Source organism: Azolla caroliniana, unplaced genomic scaffold (genome assembly GCF_043228905.1).
Source record: "Azolla caroliniana isolate FFs.n. ecotype wild unplaced genomic scaffold, voAzoCaro1.0.p SCAF_8, whole genome shotgun sequence".
Taxonomy (NCBI): Eukaryota; Viridiplantae; Streptophyta; class Polypodiopsida; order Salviniales; family Salviniaceae; genus Azolla; species Azolla caroliniana.
The window spans coordinates 8307140-8331950 of NW_028230443.1; the positions used below are offsets into that span (position 1 = coordinate 8307140).

Here is a 24811-nt window from a genome sequence, read left to right on the forward strand (position 1 = left end):
GAGCACGTGGACACGTGTGTGCACACGTGCGCATGCGTTGATGCGTACATTACGGCGTGATTGAGACTTTTGCGCGCGAATGCGTACACGGTGCGGGTTGGACATGCGCGCGTGTGGATGTGTACACTACGGCACGGTCGGGATGCGCGTTGTGCGAACGAGCACGCGGACACATGTGTGCGCACGTGCTCATGCGTTGATGCGTACACTACGGCGCGATCGAGACTGTTGCGCGCGGATGCGTACACGGTGCGAGTTGGACGTGCGCGCGTGTGGATGTGTACACTACGGCGTGGTCGGGATGCGCGTTGTGCGGACGAGCACGCGGACACGTGTGTGCGCACGTGCTCATGCGTTGATGCGTACACTACGGCGCGGTCGGGACGCTTGCGCGTGGATGCGTACACGGTGGGGTTGGACGTGCGCGCGCGTGGATGCGTACACTACGGCGCAGTCGGGACGCGCACATGCGTGGATGCGTACACTACTACGCGGTCGGGACTTTTGCGCGCGGAAGCGTCTACGGTTTGGTTGCGACGCACGTACGGATTGCGCACGGGCTAAACTTTATTGATGATTGTGTCATTTGGCTGAATTATACGGACAATCGCATGCAACCAAAACCCAAGGCCATGCAACTAAAAGTAAAAGGCATGCATCTAAAAATGGAAGCATGCAACTAAAAGCAGAGGCCATGCAACTAAAAATAGAGGCCATCCAACTAAAAGTGGGCATGCAAAGTAACATTGGGGAGGGGGATAAACGAGGAGCTCGATTATATGTCTCTTTTTTTTCCCTCCTAGTTTTTTTTTTTTCCCCTTCTCTTTTCTTCCCTCTTGGATTCGAGAAAGAAATTATCTCACATATTGATATCAAACTCTTAACTTTGTTTACTCGATCTTTCTGGTCAAAAATTATCTCTCGTATTCATATCAGACCACTCCTTGCATGGTTGTTGGCTCCTTTCTTTGAAAAATTAATCTCTCATTTCCATACCCAACCCATTGTAACACGATTCTGAAATGATAAAGAATCGATTTTCTTTTGCAATAAACGAATGATTTGTCTCTCCCACTTGTCTTATGCTTAAAACTTGCTTTTGTTGTACATGTTGCTCTAAATCCTTCTAGTCTAGAACCCCGGCGGTTCCGTCTCACGATCCGCACATAGTGACGGATTTTCATGACAACGCATGCGCGTAACAACGCGACAGTGTGTTCCTCGTTCCATTCGAACTTACGCCTCTTTTTCAGCAACCCGTAGAGCGGTTCCGCGACGTGCGCGTAATGCGGAATCCAAATGTGGTAGAACACGCACGCACCGAGGAACCTCCGAACCTCTGTAACTGACTTGCATTCTTCCTTCATCACGGAGATGCCTCCACCTTTGCTAGAGACAGTTTCCGGCCGTAAGGCCCGCACGAGTGTCCAACCACCAAGATTTCGGATTGCCCGAAAGCCGACTTCTCTCCAGAGAAGGTGAGGCGCGCACTCTCGAGCCTTCGTAGTACCTTCTTGCAGTCGTCGATGTGGTTCGCCACGAACCTCCGACATCCGTCCGGCCCGACCGATTCATCCTTATCTTCCACTTGATTAGAATGTCGTCCAAGAATGACATGGTGACGTCCGGGATGCAGTCCCTCAGCACCTTGTTCATTGCATTCACCATGTGCGCCACCGAGTTGGTCCCCCCTTGCGGCAAGGTACACATCCACACTAAGCCGAGGGGAGTCCGCATTGTCGTAATATCCCTACTCTCTACGGCTAGTTGGAATTGGTCGTATCCTGAGTACAGATCACCAACCGAATAGATCGACCTTCCAGCGAAGGCTTCCGCGAACTCATCAATGGTCGGCCCGATTCCCGCGTTTTGAATTGGCACTTTATTGACCGGTTGCAGGTCTTGAATGAAGCGCAACGTGCCGTTCTTCTTCGGCACCGTAAACCACCAATTTGAATACGGGGCACTCAACGGCTCGAGGATGCCCATCTCCACCTTCTACTTCAATAGCCCCATCAGCTTCAGGATGTGAGCTCTGGGTACCGGAATTGGCTAAAGGTTCCACGGTACATGCGGTACTGTGAAGATAACCATCAGCTCCACGATTGTCGGGTCCACGCACCCGATCTCCTCTAGTGAGAATGCGAAGGCCTTCCCTTGCCTCTCGAGCATCCTCTGAAACCGGTCCTCCTCCACCGGCAGTAGAAAGCCACCCCCACCGATCCTGAGCTCCCGTAGCGTCTCGTCGGTAAACCAGTGCCCTATGCCAGCCAAATTCCGCAAACTTGGGTCTGACGCGACCCCCTTCATCCGCTCCTCGCTGCCCTCCAGTAAGGGTGTCGTGACTGACCTCACCTTCCGGTCCACATTCTTGTACCTCGTGTCCACGCGGGCCGTCCTATTCGACCCAACCTTCTCCCCAAAGTCTGCAATGACTTCGTACATTTCAACGGAACCGACCGGAATCAACCGGTCTTCATTCAGGCCTTCTTCGAAAACCTTCCCGATCTCTCCAAGGGTGTCGTCGAATGAGACCGCCTCCACGGCACCGCTAATCTCATTGATGGAGCTAAGGGCCCCGCACGCCCTAAGATGCTCCTCAACCCTCTTCTTTTCCCAGCCACCGACGTCGATTATCATACAACCTCCGTTGTCGGAGAACCAAAATTTTCTACCTATGGTACATGTGTGGGGTTTCTCCGGGGTGTCTGGACTATCGCGGCCCCACGCCTTGATAGCCCTCTCTAAAAATCCCATTGGCCATCACTGCTAAGGGTCTCGCGGTTGCGCTCGTGGTTTGGTCGTACAATAAAAAATTGGACGAAGTGATGGCCGTCTTGGCTCTTCACCCATGCGTACGCCGAACCGTTCTCCAACACCTTGGTCTCCATGTGGACTGCCGTAATGTATGGTTCGCCCAGTATCACCGGGTGCGAAGATGTCTCCTGCACGAAGAAGTGCTGATTTATCATGATGTCTCCAATTTTAACGCACACGTTCAGGCATGCTATGTGTAGTTCCTCCATAGCGCGCGTGGCCGTGTGTATCTTCCATCCGTGCTTGGTGTTGATTAGCCATTTCCCCTTTCTGTAGAAGTCCATTGACATCAGGTTTATCTCGGAATTGTGGTCTATCAACGCCACCACCGGCCCCTGACGTCCTCGATCTGGACAAGGGTCTCTGTAGTAGCCCTTGCCCAATGCAACTTCGAATGGTGGCTCTCCGCCAATTCACCCTCCAAGGCTGCGTCCTCTAAGTGTGTCGTCCACACTTCCATGGGCTTCTCTGGCTCTGGCTCTGGCTCTGTGGTGAGCCTTCTACGCTTCACCAAGTCCACAATGGAATCGTGGAGCTCCTTCTTGGCGATTCCAAGCACTTCCCTCAACGACAACTCCATCTTGCCATCGAGGATCCATTCCTCGAGGACCTTCCACAAGTCCGTCGCCCTTTCTATTTCCGTGCTTAGCCGGTAACCTGCCTGCTTTACCCTTTCTTGCGAGCCGAGACCACCGACGCCATTTCTCTTTTCCGTGTTCCGTGTCTCCTACCGGCCAGAGGGTCCGGCCCCTCCGCCCTTTCCTACTCGCTTATCTTCCACCAAAACTTTGTAGTTCTGGCACGCAGCCTCCACGAAATTGGTCTTCTCTTCAACCGGATCGTCCCATCTCGTGACCTCCTGGACCCGCTTCTTCGCGCGGTCCGCTACGAGCGGAGACAAAGACAACGGTCGGGCGACCAACAACTCAGAGTTGGGCGACCTTTGACAGGTTTTTTTTCGCACGTTCTTCCTTATCGAAATCTGACGGTGCAGATCGCACACGCCTTCCTCTAAGCTCTAAGCGACCTGCACCGTCTGTGGCCGCGATTCCTACGCCAGCCCTCTTTATGATTTGATGCAGAATAGACACGAGCGTAATAGATTGATAGATGTAATAATAAGATAAGCCAATTGCATTCGGAAATTCTTCTTCTTCCTCCTCTGCTACTGCTGCTGCTGTGGCGATGGCGATGGTTTCTTCTCGAGCTTCCGTGCCCCTGAAGCTCGCCAGACCCCCTCTCCCATTTGCTCCTCCTCCGTTTCCCCTCCCTTCCTGGACCTCCCTCTCTTGCCTCGGCTCCCCTCTCAGAGCCTTATCGTTCCCACCCTCACGACGATGTAATGCTCGCATCCGACTCTGTCCCCCTGTTCTGCTGAATCCCAGAGCCCAGCTTCATGGAGGTGAATGGGCTTTTTCTGTGCATAGAATTGTGTTCTCACTGATGCTTGTGCACACACCAACGTCGGGTTTGTTATATGCTACCTGGCAAATATTCTGATTGCTTTTAATTGATGACTACATTGACATTGTTCTGAAAACAATGTGGGAAACAGTCCACTAATGTTCCTAATTTTTCCTTATTCACTCTCAATCCCAGAGAGAGAGAGAGAGAAAGAGAGAGAGGAAGAAAAGAAAGAAAGAAAGAAAGATATATTAATGTCTTCTAAGACCAAAATTGTCCCATGAATGATTTTATTGGATATCCATTTTTTTAGCTTTGATACTTAGGGTTTGTTTGATGATTTCCTCATTTCCACATATTTACAATTTAAGGTTTTGGGGTTTTCTATGGTTCTGTTTTCCAGTTTCACCATGCTTATGTTTCAGGGGTTTGTTTCCAAATATTAGGGTTTTAAGGTTTAAGATTAGGCATCAGTGCTCAGCTTAGTCAGCTTTCGTGCTTTCACATTTTCTTTTCTTAATGTTATGCACACCCTTGTACAACAGCACAGAGATTGGTTTTCCAATTTCCTATAAATTATCACTTTTATTGGCATGATTTTCGAGTCATTAGCCAATCATGTGTTTGCACAACCTCTAGTTTGCCAGGAACACTTACCAAAATCCACATTCAAGCCAATCCTGATAAAGATCATGTGGCCTGGACGTTCCTCAATTATTGGCTTGTGCATGTGGTCAGTTATCCTGATTGCCAGTTTAGTACAACAACATCGAATATCCAAAGGTACATGATAGAAGCTGAAGCATAGTTGACCATTTGATAGTACTGCTGGTAAGACTATATATCATCCATGTGCACGTACACTCTCACTAACATTTTAGGTGTACATTGAGTGCTTTATGTAGTATTGAGGTAGGACCTCATGTACCATTCTAATGGACTTTGTTTGGTTTTGTTCCCATTCTAATAACTTAACCATTCCAATGGACTTTTCTCCTCAAATTAAGGGTCCACCTTCTGTTCCACATATCGAGGTTTAAGATTATCACTTTAGGATCTAGGGTGTGTTTGGCTTCATATTTAGTGTTTAAAGTCTGATTCTGATTTCTTGTTTCTGCTTATGTAGTGACACAGGTCTCTTCTAGCTCGGAGCTCCCGAAGAATTTTGATTTCTCATCTGAAGAGAGGATCTACAAGTGGTAATGTTTTGTACTAGAGTTATTGCTGGTCTTCTGGCCATTTTTATCTGCTTGATGATTTTAAGGTAACCATCTGGACAGGTGGGAATCACAAGGCCTGTTTAAACCCAATGCAAACTTTGAGGATGAACCATTCGTTATTTCTATGCCGCCTCCTAATGTCACTGGAGCCTTGCATATGGGACATGCTATGTTTGTCACACTTGAAGTATGTGTTGCATTTCATTTTTATCTTTATTTGTAGTACAGTGTTTTCTTCCACTTTTTTTTGACACAGGTAACTGTTATGAATGATGGCCATATCAAATCTAGGGGGAGTGACGTGGTTGTCATACTTGACGCTCTTTGAGTCTTTAGAGCCACAGTCATGTTGATGATCCGAGTGAAACCTTGACGTGGTTGGAAGATGTGTGTAAGCATGGGATCAAGGGGTATTAGATGGATGTCCAAAATCATGGTGAATTGGACAGTCTTACTGTTAGCAAAGTGGCAAGCCTGTTTATTCTTGCCTAGAAAACTGCCATATCTATCTAATAGGAACCCATGAAGTGTACTAGCAAACGGATCATCTACTATGAATCATTTCTATCTAATAGGAACCCACATATTACGAATCTAAACCCTAAACCCTAAACTCCACATGTGTTTAATATTTCAATGCTGGGTTCCTCACAAAAAACTCCCTACCTTTTTTTGATCAAATAGTCATTAATTAGTTCAATGGCATTAAATTGTTGCTTGATAAGATTTCAAATGCTATTTCTTTCTTTATCCACAATCTTTTTCTATTCTCTGTTTGATTCGTAATTAATCTTGTCAAGGATATAATGATACGTCACTGGCGGATGAGAGGAAGATCAACATTATGGCTTCCTGGCACAGATCATGCTGGAATTGCTACACAGGTAACTAGAAGACTGCAGGAGCTCTCACTGTTCATTAACATAGGATACAATGCATCATTTTTCTTTTTAAATTTATCTTGTATGCCAAATTTGCCTCTCGTATGTCAAGTCTAGAATTGAAAAAAGATTTGAAGTTGTTTTACATAAGGATTTATTTATTTATTTATTTTAAAGCTTTGATTTCTCTAGATAGCATGAATTTATGTAAATGTTGTCTTTATTTCACCTGACCTGACATTTAAACAGTTTGGCTTGTTCTTATCTCTCCATTTTTGTAATGTTTACCTAATCAATTTGTTTCCACAATGTTTGTGTAATCTTTGCGTTCTTGCACTTTTCGTTTTGTGCAATGCTTTCTTTTAATCTCTGGATTCTTCCCCTCTGTGTTTTTTTTGCATCTTTGCAATGTATGTCTAATCTTTGTTTTTTTGTAATGTTTACCTAATCTCTTCATTTATGCAATGTTGGCCTAATCTTTGTGTTCCTACCCTCTACATTTTTTTGCCATGCTTGCTTAATCTTCACATTCCTGCCCTCTATTTTTTCCCAAGGTTTGTTTAACCTAATCTTTGAGTATTTTGCAATGTATGCTTACTCTTTGCTTCTGCTTTCTCTGTAGGTGCCTTTGCGTTTTTTTCCAAGGTTTAATTAACCTAATCTCTAGACTCATGCTAGATCAATGGAAGACCCAAATACTGTAGAAGAAAAGGACGTGATTGCATTATTGTGGATAGTACCTGAAGGGCACACAAGGCACCCAAAATACATGTTCCATTAGCTATCGAAGATGAGAAAGCAACACAGTAATGGCATTTGATAATGCAAGAGGTCAATTGTATCCGAGATGCTATATAAAGAGGCTTGAAAGAGGAAATTTTAAAAGAGAGAAAGAAGTAGATAAACAAAGTTACACGCCTCTTTGGAGATGAATGATTGGAAGCCATACAAAAAGACCCTGCAAATTTCATAAAGAACTCAAACATAGGAACTCAAGGATGACAAGCTTTTGCTCAAATGGGCTGAATAAAGAGATTGTAAGGCCATTATTACGGAAAAGAGAGCCACATGGCAATGTATGGCGTATGAGACCCTACACATGACTACATGGAATTGCAATGGCTCTCTAAAGATAGATGTTAGGTGCTTTGAAGTTATCTTCAAGAACACAAATATTGCGATGCATACAAAGACCTATCAATACATTCCTCTAATAAACTCATTGATGTATGTTGTCCCTCACTAAAGATACAATGAATCACTAGATGGTCTTGAGGAGTAACTATATTGTACAAAAAGGAGCTCCATGATAGAGTGCAAGTTGTGCATAAGGATGTAGATGTGCATTATATGTGGGTGTGAACTAAATTGTAGCTATTTGCCTACACTTGTGACATGGACTCATTCTCTTACAGAGTAGAACCTGGGGGACTGGGTCTTCACAAGGAAAATGATTGGAAAGATTTGGAGAAACCTTTAGCCTCAATAGTTGCCACATGATACAGAGCAAAGCATCACCATGATGCAATCTGTATGGAAAAGGATCAGCCCCCATAATCAACAATGAGTTTTTCTGATTCAAGGTTGGCAATAATGTCATCAAAACAACTTGTTGATCACAAAGATAATCATTGTTGGTATTGCTGAGATGCAACAATGGTTTGAGTCCCATGGCATAGGTATAAATGCACTACCCCTATTCCAATATTGCTTAGATTGTCTCCATTTAAACATGGCCAAAGTGGAAAAGACTAGAGTAATCTGAACTGATATTATCAAATTGGATAACGGAAGAACATGGATCAGCCCCACATCTCTTGGTAGGAGGATGGCCCACCATAAGGCAGATTTCTTACACATCAGAGGATAGATTCATCATCAGGACCTCTTATATGAACATACATGTATGGGAAGCTGTGGAACTCTTTACATCACTCATAGATTTAGGTAGACAAATATGCACATACATCTCTGGAAAAACGAATCTGTCAATTGTGTCATTAGGGGGTGGAATCTGGAGAGCTCTATGTTTGGTATTATGCTGTTTTTTATGAAATAACAGGAATATATAATTTCCTCTTGACCATGGCTTTGGCCCACTACGCAAGGCAGTGGAATATGAGGACCAATGGGGCTATTCTTGCTAGAACTCAAGAAACACAAGGAGAAGTTGTTGATGGAAAAAGTACAACCACTCAACCTCATCAACAAAGAAGAACTGCAATGATTTTTAGCCCCATCACTCCTATTCATGTTACAAGTCAATCAAGGGTCACACAAGTGGGCTAGTATCTAGGACATTACAAAGAGGTTACAATAGATTGGGCAATAGCAATTTGTCGTGCACTTAGGCCTTGGCCTCCTGGACCACAATCTCACGAGTTTTGCCATTGACATATAAAGTCCATTATCTCCCACCATCCACGGCTCGTTTCTTGTGTTGTAGTTCTCTCCATTTGGATCAACCTATGCCATAGATATTTTGAATACAAAAATTACAATCTGTTTAACTTGAGAATCTAACAATCTATCGAACATGATTCTTTAGTGGCTTTTATTTTCTTTACTGTTTTCACTTGATTACATTTATTTTGGTTTGTTTTTCTCAAAGATGATACAACATTTTAATACTCTTGTTTGGTCTTATTGGTTATTTTGACCTCTTAAAAGATGACAATATATCTTTCTTTCTTTCCTCTGAGTAAGCTCTCAAAACCCAAAACCAGTTATCATATAGTGATCCTCTTACCCAATAGTCTGACAAAGAAAATTGAGATGTGCGCAGATACATTATTCTTCATATGCAGTCATACATATCATGTAACTATCACTATAAACATGTAGCCCTTTTCTCCGAAATATAACTGTGTATTCAGTTTTCTTGTTCTTGTTTATGTTTCTGCCGAAGCCACAATCACTTTATAAAATAATATCTTCCACTCTATGAGCCTGACTGACTCTTATGGCTGACATATCATGTCAATACCTAAAACAAAGGAAAAAAGTACATAAAATCATCAAAATTGAATGACTGTATTTCTGCATGGTTACTTCCCTATACTGATGCTCACAAATCTGGAATGAGGAGATGGCAGTATACAAATGAAACACAGCCTTCAGCTTATTAAAAACAAACCCAGGTTTACTTCTGATGACATGTCATAAAAGCTGGTTTGAAAACCTATGTTTTTCTTTGCCCAACTTTGAAAATATAAATGTGAAAAATAATTTCTAGTGATAGTCGCAGGTTTTGGGCTACCTCATTTTGTACTTTGTTCTGAGTGAGGCAACATCCTAATTCTAATGAACTTTATGTAAATTTAATATAGATAAATATATAAAAAATAATATCATGTGCTTCCATCACAGCGATGAAGTTAAACTATTTCAGATGTGTATGACTGAAAAAAATAAATATCTGCAAGATCCTAAAAAGAATCTCTAATAGGCTTTAGATGACACATCCTGTTGATTATGATGGATGTACCTGTTCCGTTGAATGTCCTATTTTAGCTTCATAGTTGATCCGTTATTAACTTCACATTTGAGTGATAAGCACATAAAAGTTAGTCCATTCTTCATGACTTTAGCTTGGCACATGAAGATGAGCTTATTTCTTATTGCATTGAAATGCAGCTGGTTGTTGAGAAAATGCTCACATCTCAAGGAGTAAAGAAGTCAGATCTTAGTCGAGAAGAGTTTGTGAGCAAAGTATGGGAATGGAAGAACAAGTAAGTGAATACTAGAGACAATCGACTGTGCTTCTACTGCACAGCTTTGCACACACTAGCTCTGTAAATTTAGTTGGTGCAAGAGCTCCTGTTTCAAAGGAACTATATATTTAGATATATTCTATTTGTTAAGGAAAAAAGTTTCTGAATATGTAACAATCAGGTGTAAGCCACTAAAGATTCAGTCCTGAACATGCATTTAGTGTTCCATTTCAGTGAAATAGGATTGAACATAATTCAAGAGTATTGGAATGATTTCATAGGTTTGGAGGGACTATCACAAATCAACTTCGAAGATTAGGAGCATCTTGTGATTGGAGTAGAGAACATTTTACTCTTGATAAGCAGCTCAGTGGTAAATATATTTTCATATTAATTCATATAAATTAAAGGGTTATCTGTCATATAGGTGTCGCAGAGGTAAATAGCTGAGGATATTGATTATCTTTTTCATTTTTGCCCACACTTTGGCATATAGAGGATTTTTATCCATAATTTTTATACTACAGTAGATGATCTATTTTCGTGAACTTCAGACACATGCACACCACTATTACAGGATGTTTCGTTGGAGGAGATATTTTCTGTACAGATGTTATGTTTTTGCATTTTTCTTTCATCACTGATTATAGGTAATACAAATAACAACAGGTCAATAACTAGTCTGGCTTTACAATTTGTTACCTCTTCATACGCACTGTATGGTTGTTTGACTTAGATAGGCATATAGAGTTACACTTACAGAGATGTATATATGTCAATACAAAATTTCTATTACATATGAGGGTAGATTACAATGGTAGTCTTCCCGTGCACTCACAACTTAGAGCTAAGATGGGATCTGGACTAGTTGACTACAGAGTTAGTTGACAGATGGAAATCACAGCATTCAAGTGTAAGGGGAAGAGGGTGGATATTTATATTCAATGTTTGGTCTTATTGTAACATTAAATGTGTAAGTCGGTGATAGTATTGGGGATATTTCTTTTTTGTCAACAGACGTGTTAATATGACTTAACTCCCTAGATATAGGCTAGCGCTAGATAGTACTTATGTTAAGTCAATGGCACATATTTCAAGACTAAGTACATCTTAACCTGCCAAGGGAGAATATTCTTCTCGTCAACGGGACTAGTTGATTGGACTCAACTAGTTGACCTGACTAGTTAATTCTATTACCATACTTCCCTCTTTCCTAAATACATTCTACCTAACTCATCTATGGTTTCCACTTTGAAACCTCATTGATCCATATGGTTGAGTTGCACAATAGCTACTCCTCATTTGGGTGCTATCACAAGATGTGCACCCTAAGAATACATTTGGGGATAAACTGACGACTTGGGGATGATGATTTACTATATCTAACAACAGTTCACTAAACTCATGTTTAAAACATCTAGTACTTTCCATCATTCTTGCCATGTCTCTCTATAGCTGTACTTTTCCCCTTATTTTGAATCCGTCTTGTACTATTTGCTGGATTGAATCAAGGGAGCTGTCTTTATTCCATTCAGCAAATGGCAAAGCTTATTTTAAATATAATTATGTTAGTAAAACTGCCTGTTGCCTGAGTATCTGGCTAACCCTCAAGCATTTGGCTAAGGGTATACACAGACTTTCCATGCTCTTGAGAGAAACAATCTTGATAATTGAGCAGAAGAATTGAATAGAGAAGGTGAGGTAGGAGCAAGAGGTGTAATAAAAGCAGTTTAGGATAAAGATTTCGTTAAGGTGTTGAAAAGAGGAATAGTAAGTATAAAAAATGGTATTATAGTAGATAATAAGTTCCTATTTGTGTGAAATGTAGAATTGTGGTTTTCACTCCTCAATCGAAATATCAGATTGCAATTAAAATATTGTGAATCAGGAGATGATCTCTGTAAAATAATGTCAGAGAGTCTCAGTAGAGATTTTTGAGATGAACGTTGTGGCAGTCTATGATGGAATGGAAGATCATATACATAAGATTTTAAACCTGATGGGCACATAATAAGACACATCCCGACTTTACCTAGACCCAATGGAAATTGTGATGTTCATGTAGCCCATTCTACCAATACTGTACTGTATACTCCACTTGTCTGAGCACAGGCAATCTTTATTTTATTCGCCATGTCCTCTGGTTGACTCTTTCTTCCTTCTCATGTTATGATACGAATGAGCTGAAGCTTGACAACTCTGATATGTTAACTGAAAAGGGGGACAAGACGTGCACGATACACATACTGAATCCTGATAGATGGGCACAAATGGAGAACACAAAGAATCTTTTATATTTCAACTAGGGAAGAAGAAGGTGGGTATCTGTCTTGGTGATGCTCACAGCTGCTCTAATATTTCCACCTGTATATACAATGTGTATTATGCTCGATAACAAAAACAGATTTTTGATAATTTACTCCAAAGAAGTACTTGTACATTTATCTCTTCTTTTCTGTGTGATTAATTAACGAATTAATGAAATGTTTATAAAATTCAAAACACAGATATATGTAAGGTATCAAAGTTCCATCTTGTGTCATGTTTCATATCTTTTCTAAAACCTTTACATGTATGTCTCTGCAGAGGCTGTGATAGAAGCATTTGTGCGGCTTCATGAAAAAGGGCTTATATATAAAGGTAATTAAGTTATCCTTCTGGAACATACTTTTCAAACTTCAAATTTCGTAACATTGAAATTGATCCAGCAGTATGGATCTTGTTATATTCCTCATTGTTTGGCATGAAAAATCAGAACATTACCATCGTGTTTTCCTTTCTTAGATGACATATTTCCTCCTCTTTGCTTGTATGCCAATCCTTTGAAAACCATCTACACCAAATAGTGCAAATTGTCTTTCCTTTCTGTTTGTACTCTTTGAATATGCTCTTTTTAACTGTCCCAGCGATTTGCTTGAACTTAAAATAATAAGGTCATTCTGACACTGTGAAATTGAATTGCATTTGTAGGGAGTTATATGGTCAACTGGTCCCCGAATTTGCAGACTGCTGTCTCAGATTTGGTGAGACACTACCGTGTTATTTCTTATTCATACAAAGGGTTTAGGAAAATATGTAGCCAGAGTGTAATGATATTATATATTTCATAGATGTTACTGTAGTATTATATTTTTATTGATAATGTTTAGATTGTTTTGGAAAAATGTTTCAGTGTGTCATTGTTGAATTCTTTGTGTATTCTATATCAAGTGCAATAAATTATACATAATTACTTTCTTTTTTGCATGTCACCAGAGAACTTAATTTTTTTGTGCTGGAAGCAACATTGCTAATTAATTTTTGAAAGGAATATGCTTTTAACAAAATGCAGCCCTATTCTAGGAAGTGGAATACACAGAGGAGCCAGGCACGCTATTTTATTTCAAATATCCGATTGCGGGTGGTGGCAGGTATGTGTTGATCATATACCTGTAATTTATAAAAGGGAAAAGTACCAAGATACGCCTGGAAGTTCGTCTATTTACCAGAATGCCCCTGGAAGTTCCAAATTTACCAAACTACCCCTATGTCCAAAAAATTACACTTTATAAAGTAATTATACACTCAAATCTACAAGCCCTATTTACCAAAGATGGAAGAAATGGACCCGAACTAGCCATATTTACCAAAGATTTGAGTGTATAATTACTTTATAAAGTGTAATTTTTTGGACATAGGGGTAGTTTGGTAAATTTGGAACTTCCAGGGTCATTCTGGTAAATAGAAGAACTTCCAGGGGTATCCTGGTACTTTTCCCTTTATAAAATTGTTGGTAATATTGAGGTTTTGGGAAGTAGAACAGTTCTTTTCATAACGTTTCCTGCTGCCAGAAAAAATGAAACAGTCAAATTTACTTTACTGCCTTTTGTTGCAAAACTTCTTTTCCAGGGTTTTTGCTTGTGTCTGAAAGGTTTTCAGATGGTCTTAATGTGGTTTTCCAAGAAGAAAACCATACTAAAATGGGCTGTAAAATTTCCAATATTTAACTTGGCATTGCTGCCATAGCGCTTCCTTGACCTCCTTGCAGCCTAGTTTCAATTAACCAAACATTTCTAACTCATGGATGTTTATTTTATTTGTGAAGGCATCAAAAAAATTGGAACCATTTCTACCATTTCCTATTCTTTTGAAACTCGGAAGTCAAATTTCACTGTTCCCCTCATTACACAGAATTCGTACCAAGCACAAATCAATTAAATGGTTTACTAAAAAGTATCTTTTTTATAAGATTAAGGATCCGAGTTGTAATCTTTTAATGTTTCTCTGCAACCCAACTAGTTCTTATGCAAGCGTTGGTGCCTTTTAATACCTCAATGTGACAGCATGGAATAAAAAATAATGTACCCTGAGAGATATATGCAGAGTGAAACCTCTATCAAGCCTAATGTGCAATCTTTTGTGAGAGGTCAGAAAATATAAAAGAGTTTGGCATCATAACACATTAGAATGATTCTTTCTCGAAATTCTAAGATGATGCAAGGCTATGGCTGGGAGGCAAATCACATATTCTTCTTGCCTGCGTTTCTCATCTCTATACGACATTGAACATTACTGCTATGGTTAGATAATAGCAATGAATTAGTTGAGATCATTGTAATAATAAGTCTACTATGATAAAGGAGGAAAGAAAGAGGTGATACCACGGGAAAGGAAATTTGTAGCCTGCTCTGCTCATAACCTAGAATACAAGCAACTCGCATATCCTATAGTGTCCACATCTTAGCACAACGAATAGTGTATGTCTAATATAATGTTTCCATGATCTTCAATGCACTTATGATTATACATTTGCATAGAATACAATTCCATGATCATGTTATAATATCAAGTTTCTCAGCAAATCTAGGGTGTTTCAATGTTCTAATTTTTCTGAACTGCTGCAGAGATGACTATTTGCCAATTGCGACAACAAGACCAGAAACTTTGCTAGGTGATACAGCAATTGCGGTTCATCCTGAGGTCTACTCCAGATCATAACTCTCATTTTATTGTAATTGGTATATATGTTTGCAACAATGTCGTGAAATGTTTTATATATTTATCTTGTTCCATGAATTTCCACTATGGGTTTTCCAATAATCTGATTTGTTCAGTTAACTGACATTTTTAGGATGACCGATATGCAAAGTATGTGGGAAAGCTGGCAGTTGTACCAATGAGTGGTGGCCGTCAAATTCCAGTTATAGCAGATGAAGTACGTGCAGTTCATTTCCAATGTGTATGCATAGAGATGTGTTACTGTAAATGCCTAACCTAATCAAAATTTTACGGTACAAGAATATGCTAATGCTACAATTAAAGAGGGAATTTGTTGGATAAGTTCTTTACCAAAGCAACTATAATTATTAAAACAGAATGTTACAGCTTTGACCATATGAATAATGTGCTGATGTGAAGAATTCAAATTAAGTCATTTGTGTCACTCTTGTTGTCAATTTGCTTCTCATTAAAGCCATTTATTTAATGACTATTGTGGTAGCTACCTATTTTGTCAAGAGATTCCATGCTCTTAGGTTTTGTAAAGTCTGAGAGTTTGGTGCAGGGAGCTCATATTCCCAAGAGCAGCATGTGTGTGCATAGAGATAAATCAGTGGAAGTAGTAGGGATAAACAATTCAGTATATATGGTGCAATATATTAATAGAGCATTCCCATTATATCTGTTGTTCCATCATTTGAAGAATTAAAGGAATTATCATTCCAATGTTTCTAAAGAGAGTGAATACTGTCTACCGTTGGTCCCAACCTAGGTTGGATGTTTTTTTGTAAAAAACTTCCGTATTAATGTATATCACTAAGAATTACATGTGCTGCATTTGTTTTGGAAAATTACTTTCCTGGCATTTAAATTTCTTCCTCTTATGTTTAATGGGTGTATGGAAATATTTTACAACTTCCTTGTGCATTTGTCACCATATCTTATTTATCTTGTTGTACCGTTCTTTGAAAATTTCTAGATAGTAGCTTAAAGCATCAGCTAGGGATGTCTTTGATTGATAAGTCAAAAATGGTTTTTCAGTATGTTGACAGGGAGTTCGGAACTGGAGCACTGAAGATAACTCCAGGTCATGATCCAAATGACTATGCAATTGGGATGAAACTGGGGCTGCCAACAATAAATATATTGAATAAGGATGGAAGTTTAAACAACAATGCTGGAGCTTACATGTAAGTTTCTCAAATAAACGTAAACATAAATTGTGTTTTAGCTTTTGTAATATTCACTGCACACAACGTCAGAAGTGAGAGCATCCTGATGGGGGTAATTCACTGATACTGGTTGCCTTATGATTATTACCTGAGAGCATCGTGGCTGGGTAATTCACTGATAACTGCCCATAACTAGTTATCCTGCAAGATAGTAGCCACTGCACCTCCCCTGTATGGGTATTTGGATGTTGCTAGTTTGCATGTAATCTTAAAATTAATGATGTGATTGGATATTTGCAACAACTGGCATTGGCACATTCCAAAATAGAACAGCTTCCTACAGTATCCACTGATAATTTTGTATTTCTTTTTATGTGATTGACGTTCACCCTTTGTTTGTCAGTCCTATTTCCTCAAGAAGTTTTCCTTACATAGTTGTAGGTGTCTGAGGGATGCGTGTTTAAGACCACGATTTTCTTAAAGGTATATTTGTGGTTGCTCTCATGTCTTTTTGACTGAAGGTACTTTGTAGGTTAAGTTTTTTTCCAATGTAGATGACACACTTTCTAATTTGCTCAATGAGTGGCAAGTACTATTAACATGTAGCTCTCTCCATGCTTATACATTATTTCTGGATATATTGTAATCAAATGAATGCCCTTTTATGATAGTGCAATTTATCATTAGTTCATTGGACCATATGTGTTTCAACCATTCACTTTGTGAAGTTTTAGGAAAGAACCAATCTAGTGTCTGTTTTATTGATCATCAGAAAGTTATCTCCAGTTTGGTTCTCTGTTCAGTATTTATCTACCAGGTTATCAAATATTGACACAAATTATGTTTCTTAATTATATTTGTTAACGAAGTGGTTAATGTGTTGAAATGATACAATTGAAGCTTGCCAATTTTGTTGAACTGAAATAGATTCACGTCAAAAGTAGTTATCATTAAAGTATTTCGTTATCTGATAATATATTGAGTTGGAATATTTGGTGATTTGTAGTGGACTTGATCGTTTTGATGCTCGCAAACGGCTTTGGGCAGACCTAGAAGCAGCTGGGCTCGTAATAAAAACAGAGCCTTACACTTTACGAGTGCCTAGGTCGCAACGTGGTGGTGAGGTATATTCTAAAGGAAAGAAAGATATATTAATGTCTTTTAATATGTACATGAATAAGTACTGTTTTAGATCCAGACCTAATCATCATTTTGTTATTATGATAGATTGTTGAACCTCTTGTGAGCATGCAGTGGTTTGTCAAGATGGAACCACTTGCTCAAAGGGCCTTAGAAGCAGTTGAAAATGGAGATTTAAAAATCATACCCGAGAGATTCGAGAAGGTGACAGTCAAAATCATAACGTGTGGTGGTTTTAAAAATTGGATGATATCTTTGACCTCTGTAATATTCTACCAAAGTTACTTCTAGTGGTAGGGAAATTCATTGTTTAGATGCAATCATCACCGACATTGTTTTACAGCCCCTTCCAATGTATGATAGGTGAGAACTCCCTTAGGTGGTTGTGTTTCTTCCATTATTGCCTACATCACCTGTAGGTAGGTACTATAATTTGCTATTCCATTATGAAGAAGTCTTCGAGTTCGTATGCAGTTCTAGTGAAATCCATAAAACTACCTTGAAAATGTGTCAGAAAATGATTTCACCTTTTTCTCTAATGATCGAACAGAAAGACTTCATGATCCTTTAGGATTAGGGATAAGGATTGAGATCTCAAGTACCATAGTTCCTGATTGTACTCTTCACTGTTCTTCTTCCTTTTGTGCTCTGAACTACCTAGAAAATGTGACACAAAATGATTTCACCTTTTTCTTGAATGGTCAAATAGAAAGACTTCATGCCCCTTTAGGATTAGGGATAAGGATTGAGATCTCACGTACGATAGTTCCTGATTGTATTCTTGACTTTTTCTTCTTCCTTTTGTGCTCTGAACTACCATAATTAAAATTTCATGGCAGTAGACTTACAATCATTGGCTTTCAAATATCAAAGATTGGTGCATAAGTCGTCAGCTTTGGTGGGGTCACCGAATCCCAGTTTGGTATGTGAAAGGGATCAGTAAGACTGATGAATACATTGTTGCAAGAACTGAGGAAGCTGCATATGCTGTTGCCCGTGAAAAATATGGAGACAATTGTTATTTGCAGCAAGAGTCAGATGTACTTGATACTTGGTTTTCTAGGTTTGTTCATCTTAAGATTGGTGTATTTGCTTCCAATGTTTGTGCATGGATTGGGCAACCGTTCTTTCTTTATCTTTTCTTGAATTTATTTCTCTGGAAATAGTGGACTATGGCCGTTTAGCACACTTGGATGGCCAGATACTTCTCAAGAAGACTTTCAACGGTTTTATCCAACAACTGTGATGGAAACAGGGTATATATATGTATATGTATATATGAACATCTATTTTGTTGAACTATATATCAAGTTGTTTTTAGGATGGATTTTGGTGTTTGGTTAGGCACGATATTCTTTTTTTCTGGGTGGCAAGAATGGTCATGATGGGCATTGAATTCACTGGGAAGCTACCCTTCTCAACAATCTACCTCCATGGCCTTGTTCGTGATTCACAGGTAAAACATAATGGAACCAAGTCCTTTAATAATTTCTGCTATTCGATGATGTATAAGTTTCTTTTTGCAGGGTCGTAAAATGTCAAAGTCACTCGGAAATGTGATTGATCCTCTTGACAGTCTAGCTGAATATGGTGCTGATGCTTTAAGGTTCACACTTGCAACAGGAACAACTCCTGGTCAAGTGAGTGCTTGTTGTGTACATGCAGCCCCTAATAATCTTTATATTTTGTTAGTAGTTAATTCATGTTCATGTCAACGTCCAGGATGTGAACTTGTCAATGGAAAGGCTGAATGCTAATAAAGGATTCACTAACAAGCTATGGAATGCAGGGAAGTTTATTCATCAGAATGTACATGCCTCAGATGTGCCCTCAAATGGAGGACCGTCTGAATTGAAGGTAACTAACCACATATGATATCCTATGGTACAGTACTTAGGTTGCATTTGACAGCATGGCTGTAGGATATTTATTGCTTTGCAATATAAGGACGAGATTGGATTTGAGAACCACCTAGATCTTATTTCTTCTAGCTGTATTTTCCTTCATTATATATTCCCTTACGTCATTTACCTGCTGATATTTTTGAGGATGGTTTCAAAATTAGATAAAGAGCATTAAACTTTAATTGAGGCAAAATATTTTAATCTTGCTACACAATTTCAGAATATGTTTAAGTATGAAGTTTGACTTTATAGTTTGATTCTAAAGATGATCTGCTTCGACTTCCGCAAAGTGAGCAATGGATTGTAAGTACTGTACTTCAGTCCATTGTTATATATTTGTTCGAAAACACTCTGTTAATGCATGTATCTTCAATATTTATGGGGTAGGTAACAAAGCTCCACAGTTTGGTAGATGATGTAACCATAAGTTATGAAAAGCTGTTTCTTGGAGAGGTGGGAAGAGCTATTTATGATTTCTTTTGGAGCGATTTTGCTGATTGGTATGATAAGTTTCAACACAGAATGGTTACTTATACGTTGGGCACCATTAATATATGATTATATTATATCATAAACGAAAAGGCCATGAGCTACCCTTTTATAGGTTGTCTTTGTTTTTAGGTATATTGAAGCTAGTAAAACTCGGCTGTACCAACACAAGGATGCGCCAGAAGCTTCTGTATCACAGTCAGTACTCCTGTATGTTTTCAACACTGTGCTGAGGTTATTGCATCCTTTTATGCCCTTTGTTACTGAAGAACTTTGGCAGGTTGGATTTGTATATGCCTAATATGAAAATGCACAAAAATCTCTCATATACATTTCTGACTATTCATATGTGCTTCAGGGGCTTTTCAGCTCAAAAGGTCCTCTTATAACTGCACCATGGCCAGCTTGCAATCTCCCGAGGAATGATGAGACTGTAAAACATTTTGAAATCATGCAGACATTGGTTGTGCTCATGCCCACCTTATTTCCATTTAGTCATCGAGGGAAACAAAAATATCTTATATAGAATTATTTTTACCTTTGGAGTATAGATCCGGGGTATACGAAATGTAAGAGCAGAATATTCTGTGGAGCCAGGCAGGCGGATATCAGCAACAATAGTTACGAGTGGTGATCTGCATGATTATTTGAAGGTCTGTGATGTATATTATGGAATTCAATGAATGCAGGAGGAATTCCCACTGACAGTTTAATATACAGGTAGAAAAGTCTGTAGTAATTGCATTAGCCAAACTTGATTCTGAAAATCTCCAAATATCTACTAGTATTCCAGGTATAATAGTCCTCACATGGTCATCTTCACGTTTATTAATTTTTCTCTTGATTCATAAAACCAAACATCTATTCTGGTTTCTGGGTGATTTTAGTCAATGCAGACAAAGCAATTCAACTGGTGCTATCAGAGGATTTGGAAGTATATCTTCCGTTATCGGATATGGTAGATATAAATAGTGAACTCCAGAGGCTCAGGAAACAATCCTCAAAGCTGCAATCAGAATTGGATGCACTGACAAAACGATTGTCCTCCAGCAATGTATCCCTTAATGTCTTTCCAAGATGTTGAAGTTTTATGTGTCTTTATTTATCAGTATGCAGAGTTGATTTGATGGTGAGTATAATTCTTCTTGGTTTTGTAGTTTGTAGAGAAAGCTCCTGCTTTGGTTGTTCAAGAGGCTCAACAGAAGTCCAGAGAGTTGGAGGAGAAGCTTGGTATTATCCGAAAAAGAGTTACTGTATTGGAAGCCATGGTTGTCACACCTGCAAACTGATTACATGAAATGATCTCGATAATGATTACAATATTGATCTTTGTAACCTTCCCCCCTCGATAACACAAAGCATAATTGATTATTTTCATACCAACGATTTTCACTACAATTTTCACTAAGCTGGTAATCAGCTCACTCCTCTTTCACCACTATTTCAGGTGTTGTATGAGGATGAGAAAATCTTTCCTTTTCCGGGAAATATGTGGCATTTGTCAAATCCAGTCTCGATTTCATTGAGTAATGTCAGCCCATTAGTTTGCTGAGCATTTTTCATTGTTGTATTGGAATGAGTTTTTCAAAGAGTGTTATGTCAGACTAGTGCAATAAGTTATCATCACCTGGTTTAAGGTGTGGTTAATAAATGTCATGTCAAAATTCGATCAAAGTAGAAGTGTATATGTAATTTCTATCATTGGGTACATCTTTTCGGTTCCTAAAACATTGCTGTTTGGAACAGAAGCTATCCATTGGCAACGAGTTTGCTTTGCCTTCTGAAGGAGCATTAACGTCATGAGTTGTTTGTCAAAGTGTTATATCGAACTAGTGCAACGCAATATCATACCTTCTTTGAGGTGTGAGTTTCAATAAATTGCTTTGTCTAATCTTAGGAATAATGGATTTTCATATGAGACCATAGTAGTGCTTAATAGATTAAATTATACAAGTAGATGAAACCAAATATTGTGTCCCAAGTTTCAATTACAAATTCTACAATCATCCACATGTCCACATAAGGTGCTAAAAATTGAAGATGTGATATTGCTAGTATCTTAAGTAATGGATGCTTATGAACAAGGAGTCTATGTATACACCCAAAATCACATTCATAGTTATATGACAATGGGAATTAGAGAATCCACAAGTTAAACATCATGCTCATTTTGCATTAGTTTGGGACTTGGCTGATCTAATTATGTACATTTATAATTCAATATGTATACATTCTCCTCTATTTATTCGTTCTAACATAAAATAAATGAACAATAATTTTGGTCACTCAATTAGAATTCCATTGATAGGTTATGTTCAACCATCTACAAATGAGAACCATAAATCTAGGAACTCCATCCAATTGGTTAGGGGGGATATCCGCAGATAAAAAAGATAAACAAGCATCTCATAAAGGAGAAGATGGATAACAAAGTATTGATCTAGGGTAAGTGTTGGAACTATTGTAGTCAAAATTGTTCACCATGCAATATTTGGTCCAAATATACTACTAGAATTGTAAAGTTGTGGGAAAGTTGCCTCTTTGATAGCCATATATCAAGAAATCTAGCATATATTTAGGACAACCAAGAACCTGTAATACAACACTTGGGGTTTGTGAAGTATAGGAAACCAAGAAGCAAATATGCACATCAAAGGGACTTCCTCAAAACTCTCCCTCTCTCGCATAGGACTTAGGACTTAAGAAATTGGCCTCTCGAAAGGCAAGCGATCTTCAATGTATAAAGGTTGAAATGCTCAAATGGACGGGAAAGGAAGCCCATGCATGGATAAGAGATATGTTTAATCATGCATTGCAACATGGTATGCCATATGATTGGACTACAAATTGGATCAAACCTTTACATAAGGTGGAAATGTAAATAACGTAAACAACTATTGAACCATCATGGTTGGTTCACTAATGGCAAAACTATTTGGATGTATAATGGAATCAAAGATAAGTGCATGGGCCGAAAAAAATGGTGCATGAGCTTATGGACAAGTTGGCTTTCAAAAACACCAATGAACAACTAAAGGCAAATGGTGTGCATATGAATTGTGCAACACATCTAGTCGATTTTTTAAGAGCTAATATGTCAACGAGTGCAACTGGTGTTTATTCCTCGCAGGTCCGAGATATCAAACGTGAATTTCGGGAAGTGAAGATAGATGAAGTAAATAAGGAGAGGACCTGGGAGTGCCAAGGAATTCCCGAATTGCGATCTCTCCATGATGTTCGGGGTTATTCTAGGTTGGATGGTCATTGTATTGCGGTTAGAGAATTAACTTGTTTTTGCTTCCATTGTGTGCAGGGAAATTGGAGGTATTGTTTAAACAAAACATATATTCAGAATTGGGAGTACCATACATTGAATGGTAAGGAAGCACTTGGTGGAGAAACAGAAAAAAATGTTGACTTCACATATCAAGGAAGTGGAGATACTCTAAGTGATGTCTTAAACGTTGGGGATAATTTCGTTGTAAATGCAGAAGAAGGCAATTCAGAGGGTATTGATTTCTATATATTGAAGTGCATGGTTTGTAAACAGTGTGCAACGAAGAATATTGTAGATGCTTGGGGAAATTTTGTATTTGGCGGGACATTCTACATTGAAGATATTTTTTATGCAAGACTAGATGATTACGATTATGTATACAGGCTTTTAGAAGACAAACCAGTAGCGTACATGTACTCTCATTTGGTAAGGTGCATCAACGTCCCGATGGCGCAATACAATAGCTACTCAGGTTTATACACAGTTAGTGCTAATCTGTATGAATGTATTTACAACAGTATGCCATGGAATTTGTAGCTACAAGCAGATCATACCAGTTTTCTTGTAAAGTGGATAAATTAGTTGTATTGCAAAAAAACAGTTTAATAAAATCATTTGGGAGTCTTCTTTTTTATATACAGTCTTCTTTCTGTTCTTCTTTCTTAATAAAATTGTGTCTGTTTAATAAAAAACTATTTAATAAAATCGTGTCTGTTTAATAAAATCGTGTCTTTTTTATATGCAGTCTTCTTTCTGTTCTTCTTTCGTAAAAAACAATTTAATAAAATCGTTTGGGAGTCTTCTTTCTGATATGCAGTTATACTTATTGCAACTTTCAGTCTTAGTGTCTGTTCAATGTGCATAATGACGATTATACTGTCTAGAATACATTTTGCCAATGGTTTTATTACTCTCAAGTGAACCATGTATAAGTTCAAACAGTTTTCCTAATTCGAAGAAAAAGCAGCAACATGAAATCAAAAATCATGTACCTACTCTTAAAATTACACAATAGATAATTTACTCAAAACAAGCGATTTAATTCTTCATTGATTAATATGTCATCAAATTACATACATATTTATAATACACCATTGGTAATGTCCACAAAGCGCCTATAAACAGCTAAGCTCTTGCTAGTCAGTGGAACTACTCTACATATATGATTTGCGTACCGAGCTCAGTATGGAGTCCACAACCATGCAATTAGTTGACACCTCAATGTTTTCACCAAGTAGTTATCAAGCATTTCCTCGGGTACAATGAGACAACATCTGCGAAGGTTGAAGTAATGCCTGAAATGTTATGTATCCACAATCAACGTATTGTCGGCATTATATTCGGGCCAAGTATCCCAAAAATCAGAAAGTCTTTTGAATCTTGCATTATCCTTCTGCTCACATTTTTCTCGTGTCCACTGACCCTTGAAATGTTGTCGCCACTTAGGGAAGAATCTTTCTACACACTTCCACACATCTGTAGTTTTTCACTCAAAATAAACAAATCAAAGTATTGCACAGTCCACTCTAGAAATTGATTCGTGTCCCTCCTTGGCTGCATATATTGCACACTCATTAGGACTTTATCAAGCTCCAAGATCAAGGCTCTTCTTTCGTCTTCTAATGGTTTAGGTTTTCATTCCAAGTATTGGTAGCACACGATCAATTTCAATCAACTCAGTTTCTATCGAGACTCGACACAATTGGTGTCCTTTTCCTCTTCAAACCCTTGGTCGATTGTGACGTTGGTTCTAGCTTCACCTTGTATTGTTGTTGTGCAGTTATTGGGCCTGGCTTCACACTATTTTGCTCTTGTAT

General features: G+C 38.8%; 1 protein-coding gene across 2 annotated transcripts; it reads left to right on the top strand.

The window, feature by feature from the left end:
• The first annotated feature begins 3978 nt into the window (after window positions 1-3978).
• On the top strand, window positions 3979-21272 carry EMB2247 (protein EMBRYO DEFECTIVE 2247). 2 transcript variants are annotated; one of them, XM_087323444.1, is made up of 27 exons: window positions 3979-4219; window positions 5348-5420; window positions 5502-5628; window positions 6242-6325; window positions 9959-10053; window positions 10317-10408; window positions 12622-12675; window positions 13006-13058; window positions 13378-13445; window positions 14919-14994; window positions 15146-15229; window positions 16054-16202; window positions 17191-17308; window positions 17412-17528; window positions 18167-18387; window positions 18491-18580; window positions 18669-18780; window positions 18851-18964; window positions 19047-19181; window positions 19481-19531; window positions 19616-19728; window positions 19850-19997; window positions 20076-20180; window positions 20269-20370; window positions 20438-20510; window positions 20605-20771; window positions 20875-21272. In XM_087323444.1, the coding sequence occupies exons 1-27, from the start codon at window positions 4003-4005 to the stop codon at window positions 21004-21006; spliced, it is 2970 nt and encodes a 989-aa protein (XP_087179570.1). In that variant the 5' UTR covers window positions 3979-4002; the 3' UTR covers window positions 21007-21272. The 2 variants fall into 2 exon arrangements, with proteins under 2 accessions (XP_087179570.1, XP_087179571.1); XM_087323445.1 differs by lacking the exons at window positions 3979-4219; window positions 5348-5420; window positions 9959-10053.
• The last annotated feature ends 3539 nt before the right edge of the window (window positions 21273-24811 follow it).